This window comes from Oryctolagus cuniculus (genome assembly GCF_964237555.1).
Source record: "Oryctolagus cuniculus chromosome 16 unlocalized genomic scaffold, mOryCun1.1 SUPER_16_unloc_1, whole genome shotgun sequence".
Classification (NCBI taxonomy): domain Eukaryota; kingdom Metazoa; phylum Chordata; class Mammalia; order Lagomorpha; family Leporidae; genus Oryctolagus; species Oryctolagus cuniculus.
The window spans coordinates 5049302-5067333 of record NW_027208201.1 but is presented as its reverse complement, the minus strand read 5'-3'; the positions used below and the strand labels follow the sequence as shown (position 1 = coordinate 5067333).

Here is an 18032-nt window from a genome sequence, read left to right as displayed (position 1 = left end):
CTAAATGCCCATCAACGGTAGACTGGATAAAGAAATTATGGGATATGTACTCTTTAGAATACTATACTGCAGTAAGAAACAACGAAATCCAGTCATTTGCAACAAAATGGAGGAATCTGGAACACATCATGCTGAGTGAAGTAAGCCAGTCCCAAAGGGACAAATACCATATGTTCTCCCTCATCGGTGACAACTGACTGAACACCAAAAAGGAAACCTCCTGAAGTGAAATGGACACTATGAGAAATGGTGACTTGATCAGCATAACCCTGACTGTTAATGAACAACTTAATACATTATCCCTCTTAGTAGTTTTTTTGTCTGTTCTACTTAATATGACTGGTTTAATTCTGTAATTAATACACAGTTATTCTTAAGTGTTGAAAATTAACTGAAATGTGATCCCTGTTAAACATAAGAGTGGGAATAAGAGAGGGAAGAGATGTATAATTTGGGACATGCTCAAGCTGACTTGCCCCAAATGGTAGAGTTAGAAACATACCAGGGGATTCCAATTCAATCCCATCAAGGTGGCATGTACCAATGCCATCTCACTAGTCCAAGTGATCAATTTCAGTTCACAATTGATCATAATGAAAGGACTAAGAGTCAAAGGGAGCACATAAATAAGTCTAGTACCTGCTAACACTAACCGATAGAATAAATAAAGGGGAGAGTGATCCAACATGGGAAGCGAGATACTCAGCAGACTCATAGAATAGCAGATGTCCTAAACAGCACTCTGGCCTCAGAATCAGCCCTAAAGGCATTCGGATCTGGCTGAAAAGCCCATGAGAGTATTTCAGGCATGGAAAGCCAAGACACTCAGGCAAAAAAAAAAAAGACCTAAATGAAAGATCTCTGTGAGTGAGAATCCAGTGGAAAGAACAGGTCTTCAAAGAAGGAGGTACCTTTCTCTGAAGGGAGGAGAGAACCTCCACTTTGACTATGACCTTGTCTAAACAAGACAAGAGTTGGAGAACTCAAGGGGCTTCCATAGCCTTGGAAACTCATGACTGGAGCATGGGGAGATTACTGAGGCCATAAACAAGAGTGTCAATTTGTAAAGTCAATGACAGGAGTCACTGTGCACTTGCTCCTCATGTGGGATCTCTGTCCTTAGCGTGCTGTACATTGAGACTTAATGCTATAACAAGTACTCAAACATTATATTTCACTTTGTGTTTCTATGGGGGTGCAAACTGTTGCAAAGCTTTACTTAATGTATACTAAACTGATCTTCTGTAAAATAAAAAAAAAGAAGAAGAAGAAGAAATTATCAATTCCCAACTTGACTCTCACTGGGATTAAACATGACAATAGGTCTGATCTGATTTCATCATCATTTAAAAAATCATCTATTATTTTTCACTTTATGTTTCTGTGTGGGAGCAAACTGTTGAAATCTTTAATTAATGTATACTAAGCTGATCTTCTGTATATTAAGATAATCGAAAATGAATCTTGATGTGAATGGAAGGGGAGAGGGAGTAGGAAAGGGGAGTGTTGCGGGTGGGAGGGATGGTATGGGGGGGAAGCCATTGTAATCCATAAGTCGTACTTTGGAAATTTATATTCATTAAATAAAAGTTAAAAAAAAATAAACATGAAAATTACACAGTGCAGTAAACTGTGTAAATTTAAACATATATAATGTACTATATATATATACATTTTCCTTCTGTGACACATTAAATTTGATTTCCTCAAATAATTTGATTAGTGGATTTTCATGTATACGTATGGCGAAGTTCCTGATACTGTTCTACATATGGGTAATAGATCCAAGCAAGCCAGGTTTAAAATCCAGGCAAATCCATCTATAACCAGCAGATGTACCTTGTGCTTACATGCAAGCTCTGTGATCTTGTATTTAACAATAGGCTCACAGACTGTCCTCACTGGTTGTGACAGGCTTTCTTTGTGACATTGCTTCATTTTTCAGAGTCATTTTATGATATAAAGTGGACCCAATTTTATTTTCCCCAACAATGTCTCACAAAGCACATGAGCTATAGCATACATATATACAACATTATAGCAGACATAACTGCTATGAGATATATCAGTAATCCACATTTCTTAGCTTTGCATACATTCCCATAAAAAAGAATATGTTTGGGCAATTTTTTTCCTTCCTATTCTTTGTAATGAGCTATATTAGGATATTTTATAGCATTTCATCCTACAGTGAGAAATATTATTATTCTATGACCTCTCATTATTAAATTATAATTCAAAATGCTACACAGAGCCAAACTCACTCTCTTCAGAAAGGACAGTCTCTTCAACAAGTAGTATTGGAAAACTTTGATTTCCACATGCAGACTCTTGAAATCATTCTGCTACCTTAAAGCCTATATAAATATCAATTCATAAGTGATCAAAGATCTAAACCTAAGCCCTGAAAACATCAAATTACTAGAGGAAAACATTGGGGAAACACTGCAAGACATTGACTTAGGCAAAGACTTCTTGGATAAGACCCCAGAACTACAGGCAATAAAGGAAAAGATAAGCACATGAGATTACATCAAACTAACTAACTTCTACTCAGCAAAGGACACACCCATCAAGGTAAACACAGCTTACACAATGAGAGAAAATATCTACAAAATATACATCCAATATCCAATAAATTATTAATATCCAGAATAGGAAAGGAAGAGGGAGGAGAAGGAAGGATTGGAGGGCGGAAATGTTGGGCAGAATCACTACATTCCTAAAGTTGTACTTGTGAAATGCATGGAGTTTGTATTCCTTAAACATAAGGTTTCTTTGGGGGGAAAAGGACCTCAAGAAACTTAACAACAACAAAACAAACAATCCACTTAAGAAATGGAGTAAGGAATATGAACAGGCATTTTTCAAAGGATGAAATACAAATGGCCAACAAACACATGAAAAGATGCTCTGGATCACAAGACATTAGGGAAATGGAAATAAAACCCAGAGTGTGGTTTCACCACACCCCAGCTAGAATGGCTATCATCCAAACTTCAAGCAATAACAAGTTCTGGAGACTGTGTGGCGGGAAAAGTACTACAATAAACTCTTGGTGGGAATGAATGAAAAATGCTACAACCATTATGGAAGATGGTATGGGGATTCCTCAGAAAAACAATACTAGTTCTAAGATACAGTCCAGCTATCCCACACGTAGGCAAACAAAGATGTAGAAAGGAAATTAAATCAGCACATGAAAGAGTCACTTGCACTCTCATATCCGTAGCAGCTCAATGCACAATAGCTAAGCTGTGAAACCAATCTACATGTCCATCAACTGATGAATGGATGAAGGAAACACAAGATGTATATGTATATATATATATATATATATATATGGTGAAATATTAATTATCAGCCATGAGAAAGAATGAAATGTGCACACTTGGAACTGGAAGTCATTAAGCTAAATGAAATAACCATACTCCCCAATCCAAAATGTCATAATTTCTTTTACATGTGTTAGTAAATATATACAGAGAGGATAAAAATTGTGTGGATCTCAGATCATTTGCTATATAGTTAAAAATATTGCTTCACTGAATCATCAAGTTAATAAAAAACATACCGCACTTTCACATGTTACAAAAGAAATTGAGGGGCGGTGCTGTGGTGCAGCAGGTTAAAGCCCTGGCCTGAAGCACCAGCAACCCCTATGGATGCCAGTTTTACTCCTGGCTGCTCCTCTTCCAATCCAGCTCTCACTATGGCTACGGCCGGCATGCTCTGCCAATCTGAAGCCAGGAGCCAGGTGCTTCTTCCTGGTCTCCCATGTGGGTGCAGGGCCCAAGCACTTGGGCCATCCTCCACTGTCCTCCCGGGCCACAGCAGAGAGCTGGACTGGAAGAGGAGCAGCCAGGACTAGAACCCAGTGCCCATATGAGATGCCGGCACCGCAGGCAGAGGATTAACCAAGTGAGTCATGGTGCCGGCCCATGTCCACTGTCTTGATAATATATTCGAGGCCAGGAGTTTCTCCCTTGTGGTGTGAAGATGAGAGGCCTCCATGGACAAAATGCAGCACGTGTTGTGTCTCAAGCACAACAATATCCCACTTTGCATCTATGATCCACACCTTCTCCAGTGTTAAATAGAATTCACTTAGGAATTCAATGGTATAGAGACTCCTTACATCACCATATAGAATATGCACATTTGCTGATGAAATGTTTATCACCTCTAGGCAAGAGATTTCAGTTTCTGCATACCTTGACTTAGTGTCAGGGAGATTTTTCTGAATAGGCCAGACAGACACCTTTCTTTACCATCTCAGCTTCAATATTCTGAAGGAACTGCTCTCCTTTCATATCATTAGATACAAAGAGTACCACCCAAATCCAGCCAAACTGTGGTAGCAACGAGTGCATTCCACAGACCAGAGAGTTATCACTGTTGGCCATCTAAGAGAGCAATGGAAACTTGTCTCGCTCATTTAGCATGGGATCAACAGGATGATATGTGATTTGAAAGGAAAGAAAACCACCATGATCTGATGAAGATGGATTACGAGTTGTCAATCTTGGGAAGTGAGTAAAAAAAAAAATATCACGCTCTCCAACAGGCACATCTGAACACAATGATATTGGGAAGACAATGTCCAGCATAGACACAGCCAAGCTCTATTACCTGGGATCAGAGAAAACAATGCTTCAATGCCTATTGCTTTTAGAAGAAATGTAGATCTTCATTCATAGCATGAAAGTGAGTTAGATACCCATGTATCTTCATGGCAAGCCATGGAGAGAAGGAGATATGATTTCTGGTTGCAGAATCACCAGGACATTGGTGTTTCCCACTTCTCACTGCATGTCACAAGAGGTTAACAGCCCCACTACAACTGGGATTACATGTTACCTCTGAGACAAACAACTCTTTACTGTGCTGATCTCCTGAGGGTTTGAATCCTCCTATGCTATTCCAGTCTGAGCCTGATGGTAATGGGTGCACAATGCTACCTGTTTCCCGTGGGTCTCCTTTAAGAATCTCTGAAATGTGAATGCAGATCCAGGGAGGCAGCTCAATTGGATCATGTAATTGGGTTCCTGACACCTACTTGGGAGATTTGTATTGAATGCTAGGCTCCTGGCTGCACCACAGCCAATCTGCACCAGCACCATGGTGGGTATTTGGTGACTAAACCAGTGAATAGGTGTACACTGTCTGCCTGAATTGTTTCTCAGTCCCTCAAACACACAAAAAGATTTAAATCTCTGAGTTGCACATGGAAAGTAAACTGGGAACCCTGTGAATGAATCTGCTACATGTGATGAAGTCAGGACTGGGCATAGGGAGAGAGTGAAATCTCATCTAACTGTAACCAAACCCCAAATATTCATTAATGATCTTTGGGATTGTCATCGTCTTCAGTGGGGTCCTAAATGGAAAATACAGGCCCAGGTCTTTATATCCCCACAACTAACATAGAGTCATCTTAGGACATCTCTGTGCTGCGGGTATTTCCTATGAAGAGTCAACAATCAACATTCCCAACAGGTGGGGATGGATACATTGGCCCTAGACAGAGATCTGGGCTGAGGCTCTCAGCATCCATTCCTCCTTCCCTTTCTCACAGCCTAACGAATTCCCCAGAATTTGTTTCAACTAAGAGTAGTATATGTGTAACTGGCTTCCACATGACCCTTGCATCAGGTGTGACAGATCTGGTGGGAGATGGAAACATTTCTCACCAGAAGTCACAACCCATTTACCTGTGGGGTTTTGTACAGCTCCAGTACCATTCAAGTTTCAGCTGAAAATGCTGATGTGGTTCCAGCAATGATGGCAACCGTCTTGCCTTGTGTCTGGCAGATATAGATAGGGATGAGATGATGCTTTCCAGTCAACCAGTACACAGTACTCCTCAGCGTGTCACTGGTAACAGAATTGTAGAGTTGGAAACTGAAGGTCAGGCAGGGGAATAGCTGGGGGTCCTTATTGATCTCCTACATGGCAAAGCGGAAGGCCAGCCCATGTTGGTAGTTCTTCCACAGCCACCTAAAGAGAGGGGCAGCATCAGGAAGAAGGGAGAGACTATGGAATTTAGAGCAACAACACAGCCATGCCCTGATGCAACAATGGTCAGACTCAGACTTCCACTCAGTGGTTCCTCAGCTCTGGCACATGGAGGAGGTGTGAGTGAGGTTCCAAGGGCTCTAGATCGTAGAAGGACCCTGAGACTCCTCTGAAGCAAACTGTCCCCATGATCACACTCACCTTCCCAAGCCCTTCAGGAAAGCCTTGATGTGTTCCAACATGCGATTTCACTTCTACTTAGGGATGGAACCCAAGAGGCAAGCATCTCTCTTTTCAGTACCTTCTGAAATGGTTGAATACCATCTGACTTGTCAGTTACCCAAGCATTCAGGAGCATCTCTAATCTATTCACCAAAGCCATTTTCTTGAGACCTCTCTGTAATTTTCCAGTAATGTATCAACTCTTATAGAAGCAATTTCATTCAATTATATTTGCCTTGAAAATAAGCATTTGGTTTAGAACGTCTAATTGTCAGAATATTCACAATGTTCACTCAATTTTTATTCACTCTTTTCCTATTGCTCAGGATTCTATTTTATCATTTCACATTTTATTGTTGAACATTCTCTGCATTTTTCTATCTTAAGCAAAAATAAGAGTTCTTGGGATTTGATAATGGCTCTCAAATGTTACATGCCCAAGAGAGTGGATGTTTTGTTTTCTCACAATGGATAACATTGCTCCTCTTTCTAGGAAATTTTTCTTATTTCTATATTTCATCCATAATTTGAGTGTTAAATTCATACCTGTTAAAAATTATGTGGGATTAAATAAATTTATGCAATCATCTGTTGGTTGCTTTTCATTGATTCATGTGTTTGAAGGTTAAGGTTAACAGACTGTCATTTCAAGTTGTGTTAAATTCATGAAATATTTTACACAATTTCTACTTGCAGTGTTTTATTTTTAGGATAAGTGCATTTTTTCTCAGTTCATATAATTGATTGCATTTGGCACACAGTTTAAAAATTCACCAACACAACAACAGTAGGAAACTAAACAGCATTAAAAGTTATTCCTCCCTCAGAAAAATAAAACATATTATGATTGTCAAAGCTAGATGTCTGCCTAAGTTTTAGAACAAAGGAAGAATGTGAAAGTAAGAAAAGGAAAAATCAATCACTCACAATGACCACAAAAAGAAAATCCAAAAGAAAAGTCTGTTTTCTCACAGACATTGATTGTCTTCTCTAAATTAATAAAAATTATTTTTGACATAAAATGTATTTTAAAAAACTAGAAACTCTTCAAGTAACTAAGGATAATGTTCTAAGGCCATTTTCACAGGGTTTTGTTTGTTTGTTTCTTTGCTTGCTTTAAATTCCATTACAGCCAAATTAATACACATTTGACCAAATATTTTCAAAACAGTCCAGCAACACACAATGGAGTTTTTCATTCAGTATCTTAAGCACAAAAATAGGCTATGTTTACAGTAGTCAAGGTGATCAAATTTTAAACAAAAGCAATTTTTTAAAAAAGGGAAAAACAGCAAACATTTCCCATACTATTCACATAGATCTTATTTGTAAGTGCAAGACAGGAAAACAAACACTGTGAAAAATGCTTCTGCCCTGTGTGTTGGACATCACAACCACATGCTGGGCCACTGCATCTGCTGCCGCAATACACATAGTCCACTAAATCCCTTCCCCATATCAATCAAGGCAGCCTAGTCCATTCAGTTTAGGGATATTTTTCAGTCCATGCAATCTTTTCTTTTCTTGTCTTTTCTTTTCTTTTCTTTTTTTAATTTTTGACAGGCAGAGTGGACAGTGAGAGAGAGAGAGAGAGAGAGAGAGAGATAGGCAACGGTCTTCCTTTTGCCGTTGGTTCACCCTCCAATGGCCGCCCTGGCCGGTGCGCTGCGGCTGGCGCATCGTGCTGATCCAAAACCAGGAGCCAGGTGCTTCTCCTGGTCTCCCATGCAGGTGCAGGGCCCAAGAACTTGGGCCATCCTCCACTGCACTCCCGGGCCATAGCAGAGGGCTGGCCTGAAAGAGGGGCAACCGGGACAGAATCTGGAACCGCGACCGGGACTAGAACCCGGTGTGCTGGCGCCGCAAGGCAGAGGATTAGCCTATTGAGCCGCGGTGCCGGCTCAGTCCATGCAATCTTTTCATGAGGATTTTTTTTTGGGGGGGGGAGTGGGGGAGAGGATGGGAGTGAGGGTAAGCAAGAAGGGGAGAAAAAGAAAAAAAAAAAAAAGAGAGGAAGACCTAGTCGATTTATGCAGTAATTCTAAAAATGCTCAACTGGGTAAATGTGTACACCTAAACTTTGAGCTGGCATGGGTTTTGTGCAATTAGAAGTTTGTTATAAATGCATACTGCATGTGCAAATCTTTAAGCCATTTGTAAACATTTATAATTTCCTTGTTAAATAGCAAAATTATCAATTTGTAGCTTAAGTTTTTATTCAGCTTAACAGTTTCAACTCTGTGAGTGAGATCCCAGTGGAAAGAACAGGTCTTCAAAGAGGGAGGTGCCTTTCTCTGAAGGGAGGAGAGAACCTCCACTTTGACTATGACCTTGTCTAAACAAGATAAGAGTCGGAGAACTCAAGGGGCTTCCATAGCCTTGGAAACTCATAACTGGTGCATGGGGAGATTACTGATGCCATAAACAGGAGTGTCAATTTGTAAAGTCAACAACAGGAGTCACTGTGCACTTACTCCTCATGTAGGATCTCTGTCCTTAACGTGCTGTACACTGAGGCTTAATGCTATAACGAGTACTCAAACAGTATATTTCACTTTGTGTTTCTATGGGGGTGCAAACGATTGAAATCTTTACTTAATGTACACTAAACTGATCTTCTGTAAAAAAAAAAAAATAGAAATTATCAATTCCCAACTTGACTCTCACTGGGATTAAACATGACAATAGGTCTGATCTGATTTCATCATCATTTAAAAAAAATCATCTATTATTTTTCACTTTATGTTTCTGTGTGGGAGCAAACTGTTGAAATACTTACTTAAGGTATACTAAGCTGATCTTCTGTATATTAAGATAATCGAAAATGAATCTTGATGTGAATGAAAGGGGAGAGGGAGTGGGAAAGGGGAGGGTTGTGGGTGGGAGGGACGGTATGGGGGGGGAAGCCATTGTAACCCATGAGACGTACTTTGGAAATTTATATTCATTAAATAAAAGATTAAATAAAATAAATAAAAAAAATTTAGTTATAAATAAAAAAAGTTATATGGAAACACAAGATACCCCAAATAGCTAAAGCAAACCTATACAACAAAAACAAAGCACAAGACATTGCAATACCAGATTTCAAGAATTAACACAGGGGATTTATAATCAAAACACCCTGGTATTGGGCTGGAGCTGTGCCACAGCAGGTTAAAGCCCTAGCCTGAAGCGCTGACATACTACATGGGCGCTGGTTCTAGTCCTGGCTGCTCCTCTTCCAATCTAGCTCTCTGCTATGGCCTGGGAAATCAGTAGAAGATGGCCCAACTTGTTGGGCCCCTGCACCCATGTGGGAGACCTGGAAGAAGCTCCTGGCTCCTGGCTTCAGATCAGCACAACTGCAGCTACTGTGGCCATCTAGGGAGTGAACCAGCAGATGGAAACCTCTCGCTCAGTCTCTACCTCTCTCATAACTTTGTCTTTCCAATAAATCTTTAAAACAGCCTGGTACTGGCACAAAAACAGACATGTAGACCAATGGAACAAAACAGAAACCCTAGAAATCAATCCACACATCTACAAACTATGTATCTTTGACAAAGGAGCTAAAATCAATCCCTGGAGCAAGCTCAGACTCTTCAACAAATGGTTCTGGGGAAACTGGATCTCCACTTGCAGAAGTATAAAACTAGACCCATACCATACAAGTTACAAAAAAAATCCACTCAAAATGGATCAAAGACCTAAATCTATGACCCAATACCATCAAATTACTAGATAATATTAGGGAAACTCTACAAGACTTTGGCATAGGCAGAGACTTTTTTGAATAGACTTCAGAAACACAGGCAATCAAAGCTAAGATGGTCAAATGGGGTTACATCAAGCTGAAAAGCTACTGCACCACAAAAGAAACACGCAGCAAAATGGAGAGGCAATCGGCAGATGAAAAAGTATTTGCAACCTATGCCACTGATAAAGGGTTAACATGCAGAATCTAAAAAGAGCTTAACATCCAACAACAACAAAAAATACAATCCTATTAAGAAAGAAATGGGGAAAGGACTTGAATAGGCATTTTTCAAAAGACGAAATCCAAATGGCCAGCAGACACATGAAAAAATGTTCAGGATCACTAGCCATCAGGGAAATGCAAATCAAAACCACAATGAGGTTTCACCTCACTCCAGTTAGAATGGCTCTCTTACAGAAATCAACAAACAACAAATGCTGGCAAGGATGTGGTGGAAAGGGTTCCCTAATCCACTGTCAGTGGGCATGTAAATTGGTGCAGCCATTGTGGAAAACAAGAGAGATACCTCAGACATCTGAATATAGACCTACCATATGATCCAGCCATCCCACTCCTGGGAATTTACCCAAACCAAAAGAAATCAGCACCTGAAGGAGTTATCTATACCCTCATGTTCATTGCATCACTATTCTTAATAGCTAAGATACAGAAACAAGCTATGTGTCCATCAACTGTTGACTGGATAAAGAAATTATAGAATATATACACTATGGAGTACTACTCAGCTGTTAAAAAAAGGAAATCCTGTCTTTTGCAACAAGATGGATGGAATTGGAAAACATTATACTTAGTGAAATAAGCCAGTCCCAAAAAGACAGATATCATATTTTCTCTGACCCAAGGTAACTAACACCGTACCTGAAATATAATGTATTGGGGTAAAATGGACATTTTGAGGTTCAATGATCGTTTACAGTCTTTGTCTCTTCTGTTGCAGAAGAGTGGTTATTGTTTCACACAATTTGTTGAACGCTTTTACTGAGTGTAGGGTTAACTATATGATCACCAAGTACATTGAAAATAGATATTTGTAAAAATTAAAAGTAGGAATGGGAGAGGTACGAAGAAGCAGTGTTGGAGTGTGGGCATGAAGGAGGGTACGAGGAGAAGTATCACTATGTTCCTAAATCTGTATACATGAAGCACCTGAAACTTGTAAGTAAAATTAAAAAATGTTTTCCCATTCTGTTGAATGTCTCTTCACTCTATTGATTGTATCCTTTGCTGCAATGAAGCTTCTGAGTTTATAGCAAACCCATTTCTCTAGTTCTTCTTTTGTTGCCTATGATTTAGGGGTTTTTATCCAAAAAGTCATCACCTAACCCAGTGTCTCAAGATGCTTACCCCAATTTTCTTCCAGCAACTGTATACTCTCAGGTCTTCAACTTGGATCTTTGATCCATCTTGAGTTGATTTTTGCATATGGTGAGAGGTAAGGAACCTGGTTCATTCTTCTGCATATATACATCCAATTTTGCCAGCACCATTCTTGAATAGATTATCCTTTCAACAATGTGCGGTTTGAATACTTATGTCAAAAATACGTTTGTAATATATTCATTGATTAATTTCTAGGCCCTCTAATTTGCTCTAGTTATCTATGTGTCAGTTTTCATGCTAGTACCACGGTGTTTTCATTACTATATCTTTGTTTTTTGTTAACTTTTATTTAATGAATATAAATTTCCAAAGTACAGCTTATGGATTAAAATGGCTTCCCCCCATAACGTCCCTCCCACCCACAACCCTCCCCTTTCCCACTCCCTCTCCCCTTGCATTCACATCAAGATTCATTTCGATTCTCTTTATATACAGAAGATCAGTCACTCTGGCCTCCGAATCAGACCTAAAGGCATGCGGATCCGGCTGAAAAGCCCATGAGAGTATTACAGACATGGAAAGCCAAGACACTAGGAAAAAAAAACTAAATGGAAGATCTCTACAAGTGAGATCCCAGTGGAAAGAATGGGTCATCAAAGAAGGAGGTACCTTTCTATGAAGGGAAGAGAGAACTTCCACTTTAACCATGGCCTTGTCTAAATATGATCAGAGTCAGTGAACTCAGGGGGCTTCCATAGCCTTGGTAGCTCATGACAAGAGCCTAGGGTGATTACTGATGCCATAAACAAGAGTGTCAATTTGTTAAGTAAACAACAAGAGTCACTGTGCACTTACTCCTCATGTAGGACCTCTGTCCTTAGTGTGCTGTACTGTATCTTTGTAATATGCTTCAAAATCAAGTATTGTGAAGCCTCCAACTTGATTTTTTTTTCCTCAAGATCATTTTGGCTATTCTGTATCTTTTGTGATTTGATATGATTTTTTTTACTTTTATTTAATGAATATAAATTTCCAAAGTACGATTTATGGATTACAATGGCTTCCCCCACATACCGTCCCTCCCACCCACTACCCTCCCCTTTCCCACTCCCTCTCCCCTTCCATTCACATCAAGATTCATTTTCAATTATCTTAATATACAGAAGATCAGCTTAGTATACATTAAGTAAGGATTTCAACAGTTTGCTCCCACACAGAAACATAAAGTGTAAAATAATAGATGATTTTTTTTAAATGATGATGAAATCAGATCAGACCTATTGACATGTTTAATCCCAGTGAGAGTCAAGTTGGGAGTTGAGAATTTCTTTTTTTTTTTTACAGAGGATCAGTTTAGTATACATTAAGTAAAGATTTCAACGGTTTGCACCCCCATAGAAACACAAAGTGAAATATACTGTTTGAGTACTCGTGATAGCATTAAATCTCAATACACAGCACATTAAGGACAGAGATCCTACATGAGGAGTAAGTGCACAGTGACTCCTGTTGTTGACTTTACCAATTGACACTCCTGTCTATGGCATCAGTAGTCTCCCTATGCTCCAGTCATGAGTTTCCAAGGCTATGGGAGCCCTCTGAGTTCTCCGATTCTTATCTTGTTTAGACAAGCTCATAGTCAAAGTGGAGGTTCTCTCCTCCCTTCAGAGAAAGGTACCTCCTTCTTTGAAGACCTGTTCTTTCCACTGAGATCTCACTCACAGAGATCTTTTGCCAGAGTGTCTTGGCTTTCCATGCCTGAAATACTCTCATGGGCTTTTCAGCCAGATCCGAATGCCTTTACGGCTGATTCTGAGGCCAGAGTGCTATTTAGGACATCTGCCATTCTATGAGTCTACTGAGTATCTCACTTCCCATGTTGGATCACTCTCCCCTTTATTTATTCCATCGGTGAGTGTTAGCAGGTACTAGACTTGTTTATGTGCTCCCTTTGACTCTTAGTCCTTTCATTATGATCAATGTGAACTGAAATTGATCACTTGGGCTAGTGAGATGGCATTGGTACATGCCACCTTGATGGGATTGAATTGGAATCCCCTGGTATGTTTTTAACTCTACCATTTGGGGCAAGTCAGCTTGAGCATGTCCCAAATTATACATCTCTTCCCTCTCTTATTCCCACTTTTATGTTTAACAGGGATCACATTTCAGTTAATTTTCAACACTTAAGAATAACTGTGTGATAATTACAGAATTAAACCAGTCATATTAAGTAGAACAGACAAAAAATCTACTAAGAGGGACAATGTATTAAGTTGTTTATTAACAGTCAGGGCTATGCTGATCAAGTCACCGTATCCCATAGTGTCCATTTCACTTCAGGAGGTTTCCTTTTTGGTGTTCAGTCAGTTGTCACTGATCAGGGAGAACATATGGTAATTTTCCCTTTGGGATTGGCTTATTTCACTCAGCATGATGTGTTCCAGATTCCTCCATTTTGTTGCAAATGACTGGATTTCGTTGTTTCTTACTGCGGTATAGTATTCTAAAGAGTACATGTCCCATAATTTCTTTATCCAGTCTACCGTTGATGGGCATTTAGGTTGGTTCCAGGTCGTAGCTATTGTGAATTGAGCTGCAATAAACATTAGAGTGCAGACCGCTTTTTTGTTTGCCAATTTAATTTCTTTGGGTAAATTCCAAGGAGTGGGATGGCTGGGTCGAACGGTAGGGTAATCTTCAGGTTTCTGAGGAATCTCCAGACTGACTTCCATAGTGGCTTGACCAGTTTGCATTCCCACCAACAGTGGGTTAGTGTCCCTTTTTCCCCACATCCTCGCCAGCATCTGTTGTTGGTAGATTTCTAAATGTGAGCCATTCTAACCGGGGTGAGGTGAAACCTCATTGTGGCTTTGATTTGCATTTCCCTGATTGCTAGTGACCTTGAACATTTTTTCATGTGCCTGTTGGCCATTTGGATTTCCTCTTTTGAAAAATGTCTATTGAGGTCCTTGGCCCATCTCTTAATTGGGTTGTTGGTTTTGTTTTTGTGGAGTTTCTTGATTTCTTTGTAGATTCTGGTTATTAACCCTTTATCTGTTGCATAGTTTGCAAATATTTTTTCCCATTCTGTCGGTTGTCTCTTCACTCTCCTGACTGTTTCTTTTGCAGTACAGAAACTTCTCAATTTGATGCAATCCCAATAGTTAATTTTGGCTTTGACTGCCCGTGCCTCCCGGGTCTTTTCCAGAAACTCTTTGCCTGTGCCAATATCTTGAAGGGTTTCTGCAATGTTCTCTAGTAACTTGATGGTGTCAGGTAGTAGATTTAGGTCTTTAATCCATGTTGAGTGTTTTTTTGTGTAAGGTGTAAGGTAGGGGTCTTGTTTCATGCTTCTGCACGTGGAAATCCAGTTTTCCCAGCACCATTTATTGAATAGACTGTCCTTGCTCCAGGAATTCGTTTTAGATCCTTGATCAAATATAAGTTGGCTGTAGATGTTTGGGTTGATTTCAGGTGTTTCAATTCTTTTCCATTGGTCTATCCATCTGTTTCTGTACCAGTACCATGCTGTTTTGATTACAACTGCCCTGTAGTATGTCCTGAAATCTGGTATTGTGATGCCTCCAGCTTTGTTTTTGTTGTACAAGATTGCTTTAGCTATTCGAGGTCTCTTGTGCCTCCATATAAATTTCAGCACCAATTTTTCCAGATCTGAGAAGAAGGTCTTCGGTATCTTGATTGGTATTGCATTGAATTTATAAATTGCTTTTGGGAGAATGGACATTTTGATGATATTGATTCTTCCAATCCATGAGCATGGAAGATTTTTCCATTTCTTGGTATCCTCTTCTATTTCTTTCTTTAAGGTTTTGTAATTTTCATCGTAGAGGTCTTTAACGTCCTTGGTTAAGTTTATTCCAAGGTATTTGATTGTTTTTTAGCTATTGTGAATGGGATTGATCTTACAAGTTCTTCCTCAGCCATGGCATTGTCTGTGTATACAAAGGCTGTTGATTTTTGTGCATTGATTTTATACCCTGCTACTTTGCCAAACTCTTCTATGAGTTCCAATAGTCTCTTAGTAGAGTTCTTTGGGTCCCCTAAATAAAGAATCATATCATCTGCAAAGAGGGATAGTTTGAGTTCTTCCTTCCCAATTTGTATCCCTTTAATTTCTTTTTCTTGCCTAATAGCTCTGGCTAGAACCTCCAGAACCATATTGAATAGCAGTGGTGAGAGTGGACATCCCTGTCTGCTCCCAGATCTCAGTGGAAATGCTTCCAACTTTTCCCCATTCAATAGGATGTTGGCTGTGGGTTTTTCATAGATTGCTTTGATTATATTGAGGAATGTTCCTTCTATACCCAGTTTGCTTAGAGTTTTCATCATGAACGGGTGTTGCATGTTATCAAATGCTTTCTCAGCTTCTATTGAGATAATCATATGGTTTTTCTTCTGCAGTCTGTTAATGTGGTGTATCACATTGATTGTCTTGTGCACATTAAACCATCCCTGCATACCAGGGATAAATCCCACTTGGTCTGGGTGGATGATCTTTCTGATGTGTTGTTGCATTCTATTGGCCAGAATTTTATTGAGGATTTTTGCATCTATGTTCATCAGGGATGGTGGTCTGTAATTCTCTTTCAGTGCTGCATCTTTTTCCGGCTTAGGAATTAAGGTGATGCTGGTTTCATTGAAAGAATTTGGGAGGATTCCATCTTTTTTGATTGTTCTGAATAGTTTGAGAAGAATTGGAGTTAGTTCTTCTTTAAACATCTGGTAGAATTCAGCAGTGAATCCATCTGGTCCTGGGCTTTTCTTTGTTGGGAGGGCCTTTATTACTGTATCAATTTCTGTCTCAGTTATGGGTCTGTTTAGGTTTTCGATGTCTTCCTGGTTCAATTTAGGTAGGTTGCATGTGTCCAGGAATGTATCCATTTCTGATAGGTTTCCCTGTTTGCTGGAATACAAGTCCTTGTAGTAATTTCTGATGATTCTTTTTATTTCTGTGGTGTTTGTTGTTACATTTCCTTTTTCATCTCTGATTTTATTGATTTGGGTCTTTTCTCTTCTTTTTTTAGTTAGTTGGGCAATGGGGTGTCAATTTTGTTTATTTTTTCAAAAAACCAGCTCCTCGTTTGGCTGATTTTTTGTAATGTTTTTCTTGATTTAATCCTGTTGATTTCTTCTCTGATTTTAATTATTTCTCTTCACCTACTAGATTGGGTTCTGGTTTGCTGTAGGTTTTCTAGATCCTTGAGGTGAATTGAAAGCTCATCTATTTGGTGTCTTTCCAATTTCTTGATGTAGGCACCTATTGATATAAACTTTCCTCTTAACACTGCTTTTGCTGCGTCCCACAAGTTTTGGTATGTTGTGCTGTTATCCTCATTTACTTCCAGAAAGTTTTTGATTTCACTTTTGATTTCTTCTATGACCCATTGTTCATTCAGGAGCATGTTGTTCAATCTCCATGTGTTTGCGTATGCTCTAGGGATTCCTGAGTTGCTAATTTCCAACTTCATTCCTTTATGGTCTGAGAAGCTGCATGGTATGATTCTAATTATTTGAATTTGCTGAGACTTGCTTTATGGCCTAGTATGTGGTCAATGCTAGAGAAGGTTCCATGTACTGCTGAGAAGAATGTAAAATCTTTAGCTGTAGGATTGAAAGTTCTGTATATATCTGTTAGATCCATTTGGGCTATAGTGTCGTTTAAATCTACTGTATCCTTGTTGATCTTCTGACCGGATGATCTGTCTATTTCTGAGAGTGGAGTATTGAAGTCCCCCAGTACTATTGTATTGGGGTCTAAGTCTCCCTTTAAGTCCGTTAACAAATCTTTTAGATAAACCGGTGCCCTGTAGTTAGGTGCATATACATTGATAATTGTTATATCTTCCTGTTGAATTGATCCCTTAATCATTATGTAGTGTCCCTCTTTGTCTCTCTTAACGGTTTTTGTGGTAAAGTTTATGTTGTGTGATATTAAGATGGCTACGCCCGCTCTTTTTTCATTTCTGTTGGCATGGTATATCTTTTTCCAGCCTTTCACTTTCAGTCTGTATGGATCTTTGTTGGAAAGATGTGTTTCTTGTAAGCAGCAAATAGATGGGTTTTGTTCCTTAACCCAATCAGCCAATCTGTGTCTTTTAACTGGACAGTTCAGGCCATTCACGTTCAATGTGACTAATGATAAGTGGTAACTTTGCCCTGCCATTTGCCAAAGATAAGTTCTAATATATGCTTTGAATTCCCTGTGATCTTTTGCTGTGAGCTTTCCTTCCTTGGTTTCCTTCCTTTACCTTCTTTCATATTGATGACCGTGTTTCTTTGTTTCTGTGTGTAACACATCTTTAAGCATCTTTTGCAGGGCTGGACGAGTGGCAACAAATTCTTTCAATTTCTGTTTGTTATGAAAAGTCTTTATTTCACCTTCATTCACAAATGAGAGCTTTGCAGGATATAATATTCTGGGCTGGCAGATTTTCTCTCTTAGTACCTGGGCTATATCTCGCCATTCCCTCCTAGCTTGTAGAGTTTCTGATGAGAAGTCAGCTGTGAGTCTGATTGGAGATCCTCTGAGAGTAATCTGACGTTTCTCTCTTGCACATTTTAGGATCTTTTCTTTATGTTTCACTATGGAGAGTTTAATTGCAACGTGTCGTGGTGAGGATCTCTTTTGGTCGTGTTTATTAGGGGTTCTGTGGGCTTCCTGTACTAGGATTTCTCTGTCCTTCTCCAA

General features: G+C 39.3%; 1 protein-coding gene across 1 annotated transcript in view; it reads right to left on the bottom strand.

Annotated features, from left to right (window-relative positions):
- LOC138847773 (vomeronasal type-2 receptor 116-like) overlaps nucleotides 1-6010 on the bottom strand; it is a 36602-nt gene extending 30592 nt beyond the window's left edge. The window contains exon 1 of the mRNA XM_070067568.1: nucleotides 5715-6010. Coding sequence (XP_069923669.1) covers nucleotides 5715-5744 — 30 coding nt within the window. The 5' untranslated portion in view covers nucleotides 5745-6010. The remainder of the gene's footprint in view (nucleotides 1-5714) is intronic.
- Nucleotides 6011-18032: the final 12022 nt, after the last annotated feature.